Raw genomic sequence first — 15,320 nt, forward strand, 5'->3', positions numbered from 1 at the left:
TCCTTCACAGAGCTCAGGCAACGGAGGACCACGAAGATCCTCGGACGGCTGAAGTAAGCTTCCCAGAGCCTCCTCCTTACAGGTGACTTGACAGAGACAGACCAGTTTGTGCTACCAGGAGCAAATGGCTGGTGAATTGGGATGCATTTCACCCAGCATATGTTTAACCCTTCTGGTTCTACAACCCTGATGCTGGAGGTAACTACACCCCAAGTTGACCGCATCAAGGATACTTTAAAAACCAGAATGAATCCAGCATTAAGTCTGCAACAGACTGGGAGAGGAGGCAGGGCCACGCCAGGCACACCCTTGCAGCCCCAGCAGGCCAGCGCCTGCGCGTACAGGCACTGGGCACCCCTCACACACCCGTTCCCTTCCCTGGCAACATGGCCTCAGACAGGAAAAGCCTGAGGATGACTAAACTTTAACAATGAGTGAAATTCACTAACCCCAAACCCATCAGGAGCAAGAAAGTTTCACTGGCAGTGTTCTGGGGATGAGGGTAGGCAAGCCAGCAGCAGTCCCTGCCATCCCGCCCGGCTCCCGCGTAGCGCCAGCACCAGGGGCACCGCTGCGCCAAAATGCTCAAGCAAATTTCTGAGTGTGGGGGGCATGTGCTGACGCAAGTGACTGAGTACGCTGTGCAGGTCTGGGTATAACTTAAAATTAAAAAAATAACACAGCAGTTGAGTCTCTGATGACACTAATTTCAATCCTTAACAGCTACTCACACTACGTATTCTACTAGTTACTTGAATCACTGATTCAGTCTTCGCTTACTACTTTCACGTAATAGTTTTCTGATTACAAGCTAACATTATTAGTTGTGCTAATGATTATTTATCAAATGGGAGAATTCCTACTAGAAATGTTTTATTTTTGTCAGGAACACTCTTCCACACACCTCCGCACAGCTGGAAGCAGAAACCAGTAGATTCAACCAGTCAATGGATGTAACAAAAAGCAATCGTAATGACCTGTCTTAACTTGAAGTCTAAAAAACCACAAGGAATTTCCATTATTAAAGACTGAAATGCTAAGAGGATCTGTTATTGCCAAAAAACCACAAACCTCCATTTGGACCTCTATCCGCTATGACCTTAGAAGTCTGTTTCATCTTCTGCTGGGCAGCACACCGCAGGACGCTGGGGAGGAGCTCCTGGGAGGCTCTCCCCCTGAAGCCACGTGTCCCCGAGCGTCCCCTCGGGTTGTGCCTGAGCGCTGGGCGTGCTGGTGGTGTCGCTGCCGCAGCAGCCACCTCTTCCCTTTGCAAAACAAAGTCCTGCTGGCAAAACCAGCGCAGAGGCAGCTTGCACTCCTCAGCCATCACGGTATGGGACAAACACGAAGGCCGAGCACGCGGTTGTCAGTTCAAAGAGGAAAATTAAAGTTCACAGAAGCTGAGAGGAAGCAGAGCACGCTGATGGCACAGGAGGTCACGCTTGTGGCCAAGTGCTGGTAAGAAAGGGAAACCAGTGGTGGGAAGGCACAGCCTCAGGGAGCCTGCTGGGGAAAGCATGTCACTCTCTGTGCAGAGAGTGGGACGTGGGTGCACCACCAGCACACAGGCAGGTCCTGCACCTTCTGGCAGAGTCCCTGGTAGTGTTGCCTGACACCCTGCCTTCCTTCGGAATGACGGAACCGATGGTGCAACAATGATGATCACAACAACATGGCAGCCGGCACAGTCCCCCTCTCCCTCTCTTTTTGGTATAAACAAATGAAGAAGGAAGATTTAAGAAAAACGCTGGGAAGGTGGTGTCAGATGCTGGCAGGGACCAGTGCCTGTTATTTGCACTTCTCTAGAACAGCAAAACAAGCAAAGGGCTCAGAGAACAGCACGCTGCGATTTAGTCAGGAGAACAAATCAGGTCAGCTTTCAATCACACGACACAAGGAAAAAAATCACTATTAAGGTCATTTACTGGAAACTGTTTTGCCATCACAGCTTCGATATTTCGTTCCCAAATTAAGATATATGTTGCAAAGATAACAAGTGGACAAAAAAACACAAGAAATATAATACTAATGTAATATACAGACAATATTTTTCTTTCAGCTTGACATGTTTTTATTTCTCTGGTCGAAAGCAAACAGCAATCTATAAAAAACTAAAACTCAAGTACGGTAAAACTAGTACTATTAATCTAGCAACCAAATTTTGTATTATCTGCAACACTCACCAGCAGGTTTAGCAAAATGGTGTATTTGAAATCATGAAACAAGTTTTGAAGAAGTACATAACAAGAGACAACATGATTTTAGAACATTCTTACTAGAAAGGGACCGAAGTTCGAGTAAGCTTAATGTGTTCATGAGACTGCTATGGCGGATGAAGAGTCCTAACAACAACAGGATTCCAAATGACCAAACAGCTCATGGAGACTTCGCACACGTATTTTGTATACACAAAAAGCAAGTGTGTGCATGCATGATGCATAAAATTGACTGTTCCTTAATATTAACCACTTGGATGCTCTGGATGTGACAGCATAGGCCTGAAAAAAAGTATGGATGCGGAATACAAAATACCATCTGACAAGGTAGCAAAGACAATGGTATACTGGTGTTATCCATCTTAGGCATTATTAGCATCATAATCATTTAATAATACCATTTAATTAAAAAATGTAACATGCAATCAGATTATACAAGTTGAGATAAATCAAACAGACAGTTTGATTTCAAACTCATAAAATAACATGCACAGAAAAAAAAGTGCTTTTTTGGCATTTCATTTAAAAATTCTAAACCCACATCTTCAGGAATTACTTCTATTGGCACCCTATATTAATGCTAAAATACAAAAATCCAACTCCTTAAGGTGGCCTTCAAAATACTAAATACAAAGGTACTATAATAACGATTTCTCCACTTTATTCTAAGTTAAATCTTGTGGATAACTTGCAAGATAACTTTTTTAATACAGTTCAGTACCATGAATAGACCTACTGAAACTAAAGCTTAACACTAATAATCAAAAAGTTTCTAAAATATCTATCAAAGACATACCAACCACTTCCCTGCTCAAGGAATAACTGACTTGCAAAGGAAACTTAAAAAAAAAAAAAAAAGCAAAACAAAGCAAAACCCTAGTGATAAGTACTAATCAACCCACTTCAATAAAATAATCCATAACCATCAACACCAAAACTAAACCCAAAAAACAACTTAATGAAGGCACATCACCTATACCACCGCCATCATCACGATTATCCTCTCACTACAGTACAGGCTCTCACCTCACTGGTGAAGGGCAAACACCAGGGGTAAAATGGCTGGGAAAAGAAAGTAGGACACTTTCCTGGATACACCTTAAAAAAGTGAAAGCACACAGAAGGGATTCTTTCCTGAAAAAAATAATTAGACAAAATCTTGAGAAAGCAAAGACGCATTTTAAAGTATTTTGATCTTTTCTCTCCCATAAAATCAAAGTTTCTACTATCTACTAAAGACTTGTCATAACCCATCTCTTGTGAAAATACTGAGAAGACTATCCTTTTGCAGAGTTCTAATAAAAACACATAGCACAATCTCCTTGTTTTGAGCCTTCCAGAATGACCCACTTTGGTTTAAGCAGCATTGTTTTGATGCTCTCAACATGTTTTGCTGTGTGTTTTTTCTGTTTTTGTTCCCCCTTTTATTGCACACATGAAGAAAGCTGAGCTGGTACTTCATCACGCTGAACTTCTCCCACTCCTTCCTGCATTTACCTTTCATGAAAGGCTAAAGCTTAGAGTTTGACTGAATTTTCATTTGAAAAAATATATATTTTTTTAAATAAACACAGAAGTGAGCAAAGTTTAGGACAGAATGATTGAAGTTCTTTTTCTGAGAACAAGATGGTAAAAAACAAGTATGACTAGAAGATCAATGTGCACTGGTTATAAAGTTAATTTAAGGAATGTGCTAGCAATGACACTATGCTATGTGACAAATGCATTACTGTATTTCCAACTGATTTAAGCACATTTTACACCACCTCATTTCCAATAAATTTCCTCTTTAAATGCTTTATTTCACAACTCTTTCATACACTAAAGATATGCTTGGACTTCGTATGTTTTCTTATTCAATTAATTCTCAGTGACCAATGCACAGAAAGGATTGGATTATCAGAAGATCAAAGTGGAGATTTATGGTCAATCACTACAGAACACAAGGTATTATAAATAAGCAATGAATCTCATTAATATATGTAGCATTTTGATACAATTATTCCAATGAAAAGTTATCCCAAATAAGGGACATCATACTGCAATATGCACAACGCTAAATGGAAAGAAAGAGGTTACTTGAAACGTATTTCTTCATTGGACAACGTATAACATTGAACACTATCTTCCCAATACCGTATTTGAACTAAGACAAAATGTGATTATTTTCCACCAAGCCACAAAGTTTAGTTCGAAGGACATCAGCTGTAGGATTAGTTGCCATCAAATAATTCTGCCATTCATCTTCATATAAGGCACAAAAGGAAGGCAAAAGTATGGGGAACATTATGAAAGATACCAAAGAATTTTTACTTTGAAAAAATTTCAGAACTTCTGTAACATCTTTTTATACAACTTTTAATATAACTGTTAAAAACAGATCATTACCCATCAAGACTAGAAGCATTTTCTAATAAAGACCTCCAGCAACCAAAATAAAATTACACTTTCTAAACAATTGCTTTAGTTATAATTCTCTGTAAGTTCATTTTAAAAGACATGGTTCTACTAATGTTAAAGCATATTATTAATAACATGGGGATTTTGTTTTCAATTGCTTTATAATAAATACACCAACTTATTAAAGGATGCTTCTTCTCCCATCACCTTCACTAGGAATAAACTAGGAAATAAAGACTGAAATCTCCCTGGGGACCCAAATAGCTACAAAAAGGGTATTAGGGCACAAAACCAACCAACCAAAAAAAATAACCAACCAAACAAAAAACATCTGCAAACGTTGGCTGAAACACAGCTGCAAAGTTTAGGGCAAAACTGTGGAACTGATGGGAATGCAGTATTAACTACAAAGCAGCATTTATCATATGCAGGTATACAGTGCACAGGCCTACTCAGTCTTAGCCACAGGGGTGCAAGAAAGACATACTAGAAATTTTACTTGTGGCATCACCTGAGTCTGTCTCCCTACAAACAAGAGCTCCCATCATTCAGTGGTGGAAGAAGAAACAGAAAATGCCTCTGTTATTAATTCCAGGTGATCCCAAGAGCATCAGAAACTCACTGAGTGAAGTCCAGGACCATGATCTGAATTATATTATTTCAGACATATACAAGTTTAAAAAAAAAAAAAAAAAAGAACTTGTATGTTTAACATTACTTTCCAACTTATTGCTCTTATACATATCATTCAAAAGGTCTATGACTTACCAAAAAATAAATAAAGCGTTAGCTACCAGAAGCCACAGCTGCAGGACACGGTGCTTGAAGCATCTACATGTTACGAGCTGAGGGTACAGGCATAAAACTAGGTAAGTATCTAAAAGGTTAGGCGTACATGGTATCATACAATAGATCTCTCTCTAAAGGCATCAAGATTTCCTGCTCTTCCTCAAAAGAGACATTTTGCTTCATTTTTTCTTACAGGTATAGCTGTATTAGAAGTCCAAAGAAAGGGAATGCAGTACTTGCAAATCTCCAAGTAATTACAGTCAGGCTTCATTTCCTCTAAAAGGCACTCTGGAATTTCTTGCCACCATCCCAATCTCTTAAACCCTGAAGTACGGAGTGCTTTGTTCATAAGGACATTACAAAGCACAGCGGCCTTTAAGCTTCCACCCACTCAAAGCTGTGCAGATATGATGAGGCAAGAGCCATTTCTTAATGCTCCTGCTGCTACCTCTCAGCAAGTGGAGGTGGCCTGGGGGAATACCGACCATCTCCCTTGATGTTCAGTTTCACATAAAAGCTCCCGTAAATGAAGTTCCGTATTCCAAAGCTACTAGATTCCCATCACAGTCTTGTAATCATCTAACCACCCCTAACTTTCATTCCAAATCTTTTGAGGATACTTGTCAGCCTCGGAGCCTCCCCACCTAAAGTTAAGAAGGCCTTTGGAGTATAGGATGTGTTACTTTTCTTATTTCTGTATTTTAGAAATACCCCCTGGTGTTAAAACATTTCAGCTTAATTTTGAATGGTAATTTATGGCGAGGCTTCATGTTTATGACCTATTAAATTCACACAGGTGAAAAACACATGTGAAGAGCATAAACCTTATTGCTGTGACGGTGGCAGTACCATGCTGCTGGCAGGTGCCCACACGCAGCCCAGACGGGAGGGCCAAAGCCCCGAGCAACCTAGGCCTGCAGCCGCTCCTGCTGTTTTTGCCTGCTCAGCTCCTTCAGTTCAGCAGCCACTTCGCTCAGAACCAAAAGAGCAATGGACGATTCAGGAAGCAGAAGTCTTGGTGTTCTCTCCCAAACAAAGGAAGAGCGACTGGGTATGATCAGATAACTTGAAATCTTGAAAGGCGCGGTGGCCAGAAACAACTAACTCATTTCACAAACTACAGATGATTCCACTTCTGTTTAATCTGCTTTAAACGCAAAACACACTCGGATGTGTTTGTTTCTTCTTACGTATCTAGCACAATTAGGATTCGTTTTATTTAGCTAACAAAGTTAGCTAAAAGCTATCTAAAGCATGGGGAATTATGTTTCTTAAACACCAAGAATCTAAGCTGCGTAACCACTTAAGTAAACGCATATAGATGCGCCCCCCCTGCCTAGCAAGAAGCGTGATCAAATTAGACCAATTAGAATCAACTTTTCTTTGGGAAAAATAATTAAGCACAAATGCAAATAAAATTAAAAACAATTATTTAATCAGGATTTCCTGCTTGCTGATTTAAGCCATGATTAAAATTAGTAATATAATCACTGATTTCAGTCAACCCTCCCAGCGTGGACCCACCCCCAGCAGCCGCCCACCGTCAGCCTCCAGCACGCCCAGCCCCAGCCGAGCCCTCCTGCCCTTGCTCCTGGGGCACACTTGGACTGCTCTTCTTTTAAAGCTTTGAAGCACTCACGTTTTTGCCACCTACCGCGTCCGCCCCTGGGAACAGCTGGTTGCCCCGGTTTTCCCGCTGGCATCTTCTGAAGCTCTGCTTGGGAATGAAAGAAAGGAGGAAGACCTCCAGCAAGAGGCTCCTCAGGAAGGACACAGAACCTGGGCTTCTACCCCAAACTGAGTACCTCAATACGGACTGAGTCAAGAAGAAAGGACATGCAGGATCCAAAATACTTTCTGATGCTCACTAGCCCTTCTCCACCGCTGCAGAACTCAGTCCTTAAACACTGAACACAAAGTGCAGTGCCCGTCCCTTGCTATCTTTAGCAACCATTAGAAGTTTTTCAGTTACAAGCCCACCCGAGAAAACAGACTGTATTTTGAAGGCCAGTTTCTGTTTAACGGCTACCCTTGAGTCACCATCGGGACCTCCATGGAACTGCCCCACCAACACATTCTAAACAGAAAAGAAAAAGTAATTATTTTTCTTTCCCTACCCAACTTTAATTTCTACTTAGAGCAATCCAGCAACCCTAATTTCCCTCTTCCTCTTCCACAGCCAAAACACACCAAGCCAATGAAAAAGAAGCTCGTAAAGATTGTAAAGACAAAACTTTTTCCCTGGTATACTTTTAGGTTTTAGTGGAGCCACAGTTCAGGAAATATTCTACTTCATAAACATATAGTATTTACTAAGTTCAACTCCAGCATTTACTTGTGCAAAAATTTCAGCGTGGGGGCAATATTTTTAGTGTTGGAGTAATCTGGATCAGGAACAAGTAGTACTTCAAAATGCCACCTTCAGTCAAACACACACAAAGTAGAGACAACTATTTAAGCCAGTCATGTCTCCATAATCTCCTTTCTTCAGGTAGCAAAACAGAGCTTACTGACCATGGACATACAACAGTCTTTTCCAGGAGCACTTAAAATAGTATTTTACAACCATTTAGAAGAAAATCCAAGGTAGTATCAACAATAACTGCAGAACAAAATTATTACAAAGAAGCAAGATTATTTCAGCTTGCTAAAGAAAAATTTTACTTACTGAAAAAAAATACAGAAAAAAAATCAGAGAAATAACATGCTTGTTATCTGAATGGAGGTAATAACAAATAAATACAGCCTATCCTTAAAGATATCGATTCTCTCTCCATTTAAAATGGAATAGGTTAATGGGAAACTCCATTCTAGGCAAGTTAAAACAGAATTAAAACAAAACAATCACACGAACATTAATTTGCTTTATTCTCTGCAACACTTGCCTTTCAGAAAACCAGATTCAAACAAGTGCCCATATTAAAAAGGTCTTTTTCCACTTCTCACTTGGGTACACTATAAAATCTTGTAAGAATTTGGCATTAGCTCAGTGTAAGAAACACATCTGCAACAGAAACAGCAGTAATATCACAAGCTAGAATCTGTGCATACCAGTGGAACAACATTAAGCCTTACACAACACCTGCTGTAGCCAGCCTAAATACGATTGATGTGTTTATGCCATGTAGATATACACCCATCACCTTCAACAGCAAATGCTCCCATTCTTCTTTATTCCCACATTTACCGGCCAAATCCATAAGATTCTCAAAGCTCTACATCTACAATTAAATGGTAAGAAATGGCAATAAACAAACTTACTGAGAGCTTACTGGTTAAGGAAATAAAACAGTTGAGTTTTTACACTACCAAAAAAAAAAAAAAAAAAAAAAAAACATGCAAGTTTTAATATAATAAGGTAGGTTTCATGCACATGTACTAACACTATATCATTATATGAAGCACTTGTGACACAAACCTGTACCTACAAACATTTGCTAAGCTGGAAACTTGAAGAACAAAAACCTGTATGTCTATGCTCAGATGGACAACTACCATCATATTTTAGGTAACAATGAATACAAATACTGTATATAAATCAAATTAAGAAATAATTATCACCAAAGTTTGCTACACATACAACATTATTCCTTCAAACAGTGCTTAATAAATAATGAGGTTATTTACCCTGTTGTCATCATATGTTAACTTGGGTTCAAATTCTAAATGTGCACCTTCATGTTCCTGCCATGGCAATTCAGAGATGTGTTTGGTGGTGTTCTGCTTTTAACAGAAGTCTTCAGAGCCAGAAGCACACAAAACAACCTGCAAAGCACCATGCCTGACTACCAGTCACTGGGGCTCTGCCTCAGCCCCTGAAGAGGAACTATTCCAAGATACTCACACATCCCTCCCCAGACTTCTTCCCTCTGCCTTGTCATCCCCCATTTACAAAACAGCACTCTCCAATTCGCCAGTTTGGTCTCCTTATGGGCACTCTCCTTATAGGCAGCCACAAAGCAGTCAACAGTCAAGAAACTTATGTGGCACGAGATCTAGCTATACGATCACATATGTTATTTAAAATAACAAATAGTTATCGTAAATTCCCGATAGCCCGTATTGTACGGCTTTTGAACAAGAGACCAAATATACCACATATAAGTTACTGGTATATAAAATAATTGATATAACTATGAGAATTTAGATACTGAATGGAGAGGGAAACATGAGATAGTTCTGGTATAGTAAAAGTGTATGGATATCATTGTACTTAAGTCCAGTTCAGTATTTTCATTTTGAAACCCAAAAAACCTAAGTCAAATCCACATAGCTATGCCATGATGCCCCTATAAGTCAAGACACGAGAAGATAACATCTGATGAATTATAATGAAGTATTGCTACAATATTGTAACGCACTTCAGAAGAGATTAATTATTTTCTTTCATTTCACCCTGTATTTCCTAAGTAGTCCCTTTTCAATACTGACAAGGTACTATATTTACAATTAAAAAACAAAACAAAACAACAACAACAAAAACACATCTTTGGGTGACAGTTTTATATGTGTCAGAGGTTTGTTTGTTTGTTTCTGCTTTCTCGATATTAGTGGTTCAAAGCATGCTTTCAGGACTTCCTAAATCAGGGTGCTGGGGGTTTCTGTTCTCAATAAACCTTTAGAAGATGGTGAGAGCCATGCGGGCAGGCACCAAGCCCTCACAGCAGTGAGGCCTGTGTTCCTGAGGTCAAGGAGTGGGGCTGGGTCCCACAGATCCAACAGCAAGACCAGGACCAGGCCCCAGACCCAGCGCGAGCATGGCTCAGAGCTCACCCAGGCTTATGGCCTCACACACCGCTTCCGACATGTCCATGACCTCCGGCAGCACCGCAAGGGCTCGTCAGTCCAGACCACGTGGGCACACAAACTCCTATGAACACACCACACTGCGTTTCAAACATTGTGAGCTCCTTAGTTTGGTCTGCCATGATTCTTGCATGCACACAAGCCAGTGTCTGTGAACGCACTGACATGCCTCTATTTGATGGCCTATTGCTTTCATGCATGATGCTTCACTGTAAAATACATGTATATGAATGAAGTAAGGTGTGCTGCTAACATCCCGCCAGTTTAAACAGAAATTGTAGATCCAAGCACTGCTGATAGCCTACACCGATTCTCAAGCATAACTACCTACCTCTGCCACATAATCATCACAACACAGGAACGCTATGCAAATAAAGTACATTATAATACCAAGCACATACCAGGGCTATCATTACTCTGTAACCCCTGAATCTGAACTACACGATGTAAACCATCGCGCCCAGGAAAATCCAACTGCATGAGTTGTGAGAAAAAAGTAAAAATCATCATCATCACCTTAAAAAATTAATTTCACAACACTGTTTTTCCATGCCTAGATAACACTCTCAATGAACGCCGGTTTTCTTTACAATAAATAACATATATATATATTTGTTTTTATGTATAATTTATATATATATGTATATATATATATATGTACGTATGTATGTATGTCATACTGCAATAATCATTTCATGCTTGTATGCCAGGCATCTGAAATATATTCAAAAATACCTCACATATGCACCCTACATGAATATTATATGCACACTCATTCATAACAAGCATTGCGACAGTGATGAAACCTACACTCCATAAAGTTAAAATCAACTGCATATTCAGCTGGCGGTAGCTGCTTTTGAGAGCATCAGCTTTCGAGAGCACAGGAGCACAAAATGCCTGCCACTTTACTCAGCATCTTTAACATATACGGTAATCCCTCTCCAGGTACTTTCTAGAGCATTTCATGTCAATCTACCTGGAGGAGCGTGTGCAAAAGTGACAGAGAGTGACACAAGTCTGACAACTACTGGCATGGAAAATGGAGAACCACGTCCTACATTACGCGTTTTCAGGATAGCAGATCCCCGTTACCAAGTCCTTAAATTGCTTATCAACAACAACAACAACAAAAGCTACAGGAAGACTTGAAAAACAAAGACTCCCCCTTCTCGCTATCATTTCTATTTAAAGTTAGCAAGTTTCCTGCTTAGGCAGCGACATTTTGCAGACACTAGAAGAAAAGCTATACGGAATTCATTAAACCGGGGCAAATCGAGTAAAATTATACAACTGTTTAGTATGCAAGTATCTGTGTATAAAAGTTCTCCTCCGCCACCAGCCGACATTCAGCAAGTAGTTATTTTAGCTGAAAGCTCCGAGCCGTTCACCAGCTGTATAACTGCTACATCTTGTGGCAATCCATCTCAATGCACGGAGGAAAAAACAGACAATAAGCGAAACGGAATAGAAAGGGGACTTGTTTGCTCGTAACCTTCATACAGATATTCCCTGCAAACACCCACAACACCCCGCTCTGGCTGTCGGTGTAACACAAGAGGGGAGGAGCAGGGGAGGGAGGAGAAAAATATTATCATCTAAGACGTGATGGAGGAAAGGAGAAAGTTGCAGTCATTCCGTGGTGGCCGTAAGGTGCCCTGTCACCTCGGGCCGCAAAGGCAGCCGCTCCCGAGGGCGTCTTCGTGCTAGGGACAAACGCTGCGATTTCGGTCCCTCTCTCTGCCCCACCTCCATGCTGCCAAAAGTGCCCGACTCCTTCCATCCAGCAACAACGGCCGCATCCACCAGCACCTCCGGCGCGCCGCTGGAGAAGGAGGAGGAGGAGGAGGAGGAGGGGAAGCCGCTGTCGGGGAGGACGCGGCGAGCGGCCGCCCGAGAAGAGCCGCCGCGGGAGCAGAGGCGAGCGCCCGCCGCGGGAGGACGGCCGGGAGCGGAGCCGGCCGCAGGGGCACCGAGGAGGCGCCGAGGAGCAGCGGCGGCGGCGGGCGGGGGCGGCGCGGCCCCGCTCGCCCGAGGCTCCCCGCGGCGCCGCCGGGCCCAGGGCTGACCCCGCGCCGCCACCGCCGCCGCCGCCGCCTCTCCCCGCCAGCCCGGGACCGGCCTCCGGCGGCGGTCGCCGGGCCCCTCCCCGAGGGCCGGGCCCCCCGCGCAGCCCCGCGGCGCGCCGGTTACCTTCCTTGGGCGGCCTGCCGGGCGGCGCGCCGTGGAGCTGGGAGGCCGCCGCCGCCGCGGAGCAGCCCTGCAGGCTCGGTGGGGACGTGGAGAGCCGGGACCAAGATGGCGGCCCCTCCAAACTTCCACTGCTACTTTGGACACTCATCAAGCTACTTTCCTGGAGCCCGGCAGCCGCCGGGGGCGGCGGGGGAGGCGGCGCGGCGGGGGGACACCCAGCGCCGCGCTCATGGCCGGGGGGCCGGCCCGACACCGGCGCGACGAGGCCGCCGGCGGGGCGAGGGCTCCGGAGGCAGGCGGGGCGCGGGAGGGACGGGGCGCGGGGCCGGCGCAACCTGCCCGCACCTCTGCACTGCGTCGCCGCCGCCGAGCAGCCGCCTGTGTGCGAGCCTAACCTTCCCCGCCGCCGCCGCCGCCGGGGAGGGGAGGGGAGGGCGCAGGCGGGGAGGGGTCATGCGCAAACACGAGCGCTGCCGAGCGAGCGCCGCGCTCCGCCGGCGCCCAGCCGAGCCGCGCCGAGCCCAGCCCAGCCCCAGCCGCACAGCGAGCGGCGCCCCCCGCGCACGCACCTGCCCCGGCCCGGCCCCAGGCGGCCGCTCGGCCCCGGCCCCGCCGCCCCCGCCCCCGGCCCCGGCCGCCGCCCCCGCTGCGGCGCGCACCGCGGGCGCTGCCCCCCGTGCCTGCGGCGCCGGGGCCGGGGCCGGCTCCCCCGAGGCCGCGCCGCTCATGCCGCCGGGGCGCGGAGCCCAGAGCCCGGCCCGCGGGCGCCGCCGGCAGGGAGCGCCGCTCCTGGGCGCGGGGCGGGCACGCGGAGTCCGCGCCCGGGGAGCCGGCGGCAGCGGCGAGAAGCGGGGGCCGCGGGGAGCAGCAGCAGCAGCAGGAGCAGGAGCAGGGGGAGGCGCCGCTCGCGCATCGCCCCCGCCCGGCCCGGCCCTGCCACCCGCACCCCTGCCCGCAGGAGGGCTGCGGGGCGGGCGGAGCTGCGCCGGAGCCCCGCGCTCACCGCTTCCTTCCCCACAAGTAACGGCGGGTTGAGCGGGCATGGGACAGACGTGATAAAGTCAGGGCTGGAACAAAGCCTTTTAATTGATGAGTGCAACTTGTGCACGGAACTGGCTTCGAGTACTTCGAAGTGTCCCAGCGCGCAGATTTATTGCGTTCTGCATACAGCGTGAGTATCTGCATCTGCTGGACATGGCACTCGTGGTGCGGTGCCATGTGGAGACATCCTGGCCCTCCACTCAGCCGCCTGCCTTCCCCTCTGTTTGAGAACAACAAGCACGGATCACTAGCGGGGGGTTGCAGATCCCTGCACAAGGCAGATACTACCCTTTTTTTTTTTTTTCTCTTCCTTAGTGGCATCTGTCAAATTATCTAAGATCTTCACCTCCCACAAGTATACAGCATAACTGCAAGTTTCTTAGCAATTTGGTATTAACCTGAAGTAAAAATTAGTACGTTTACTTGCTAAGCAAGTCTGTTCCAGGACATATACTTAGCAACAGCTATACTTTTTTGTGGGTATGGTGAAGTGATCTAATACTTCAACCGTGACTTGCTTCTTAACAGCTTGATACAGGACTTCTCAGGCTTCACCTAAGCAAATTACGCCAGGAAATGGCTAGTACTTAGACGTGAAGTAAAACCGTGCTAGTTCACTCTGACTGCAATATTAATATTTATCAGTTAGCACAGAAATTTCTTGCAAGGATAAAACCAAAACATAATCATGATCCCCCAGTCCATACCATAGCATAAGTGAACACGTACCTCATTTCCTGAGGAGTACATCCTGCTCTAGCATGCCATTGTTAAATCTGCCAAGTAAGAAACAGTCAGTTAAATAAGCTCAGTGACTTTGTTATACTCATTTGCATCACTTAACACAAAGCCCGCTACCTTTACAAAAGCAGACATAACAAGCATTCTTTCTGCCCCTTTTGCTTTGCAGAAATGGGTACCAGTCCCAAAATGCAGCTTGAGGTCTACTGGGTTCTGTAGATTTGGGGTCTAGTTTTCATAATACAGAACAGTATCTCTTGTTTTTCTGAGCTGTTGATGAAGATCGAAAGCGGAGCATGAATTATATGGACCACCTCCAGATAAGGTGATCTGCTTGACTTTAAAAATGCATCGAGCTGACATATTTCCCCTTCATATTTCACAGAAAACCTACTTTCTTAATGTGTCTTAACACAGATTTTAGGTATCCCTTTACTTGTAAAGCCACATTGCTTCAGTGCTATCACTTAAATGGTACCTTTTAGATTTTTCCAAACATATTCTAAAATACTTACCATATTATATAGCATCATAAACATGCATAATGCTTTTCAGTCACTGGCAATACTCTGCCTTCATTTTGCAGTAAAACTTTATGGTCCAGTGGCCAGATGGATAACCTCTCACAGTGGAGAGCAGTCAGCTCTGTGTTACCCACCCAAAATATTGAAAACCGACTCTAGCCCAAATAGTACTAAAGGAGTATTACACATTCTTTTATATTTTTTTAAATAATAAATATATGATTTTTATATTCAGTCTTTTTCCTTACCTTCTAGTGTTCAGGAGTGGGATAGCCTGCTATCATGATTTCCTGTGATACGCAGGAAACACGCCACATATCATTGACATCCAGCATAACCTGAGGCAGTAGAAATGGGGAAATCCCTGTTCAGTGGGATTGCACTGGATAGAAATGAAGAAGGTGCCACATACCTGCCGGCATACAAGGGAAAGATTGATTCCAAGCTAAGGCCGAGGAATCTCGTTTAGTTTTGCTGCGTGAGAAAGAAGGACCTCAAAATCCAAATAAGAACAGAAAGGAGTGAAATAGCCTGTGTGCTATTTCTCCCTTGAAAGTATGTCAAGTGGAAGTTAGCAACGGTTTATCACAGTAACAGCCCTCGTATCAAG

General features: G+C 44.5%; 1 protein-coding gene across 4 annotated transcripts in view; it reads right to left on the reverse strand.

Moving 5' to 3' along the window:
* The window catches only part of TLK1 (tousled like kinase 1), a 68,619-nt gene extending 53,360 nt beyond the window's left edge, over nt 1-15,259 (reverse strand). Inside the window, exons 1-2 of one of the 4 annotated variants that reach the window (XM_068685659.1) lie at nt 14,959-15,259; nt 14,175-14,221 (exon numbers count right to left, since the gene is read on the reverse strand). Coding sequence is in view for 1 of the 4 variants with exons in the window: in XM_068685658.1 (XP_068541759.1) it covers nt 12,405-12,552 (148 nt within the window). In the remaining 3 variants the exon portion in view is untranslated. Of the gene's footprint in view, nt 1-5,384; nt 5,442-12,404; nt 12,946-14,174; nt 14,222-14,958 lie in introns of those variants that run through there. The other 3 variants (XM_068685658.1, XM_068685660.1, XM_068685662.1) reach the window with 3 other exon arrangements.
* Nucleotides 15,260-15,320: the final 61 nt, after the last annotated feature.

This window comes from Anas acuta, chromosome 6, assembly GCF_963932015.1.
Source record: "Anas acuta chromosome 6, bAnaAcu1.1, whole genome shotgun sequence".
Taxonomy (NCBI): domain Eukaryota; kingdom Metazoa; phylum Chordata; class Aves; order Anseriformes; family Anatidae; genus Anas; species Anas acuta.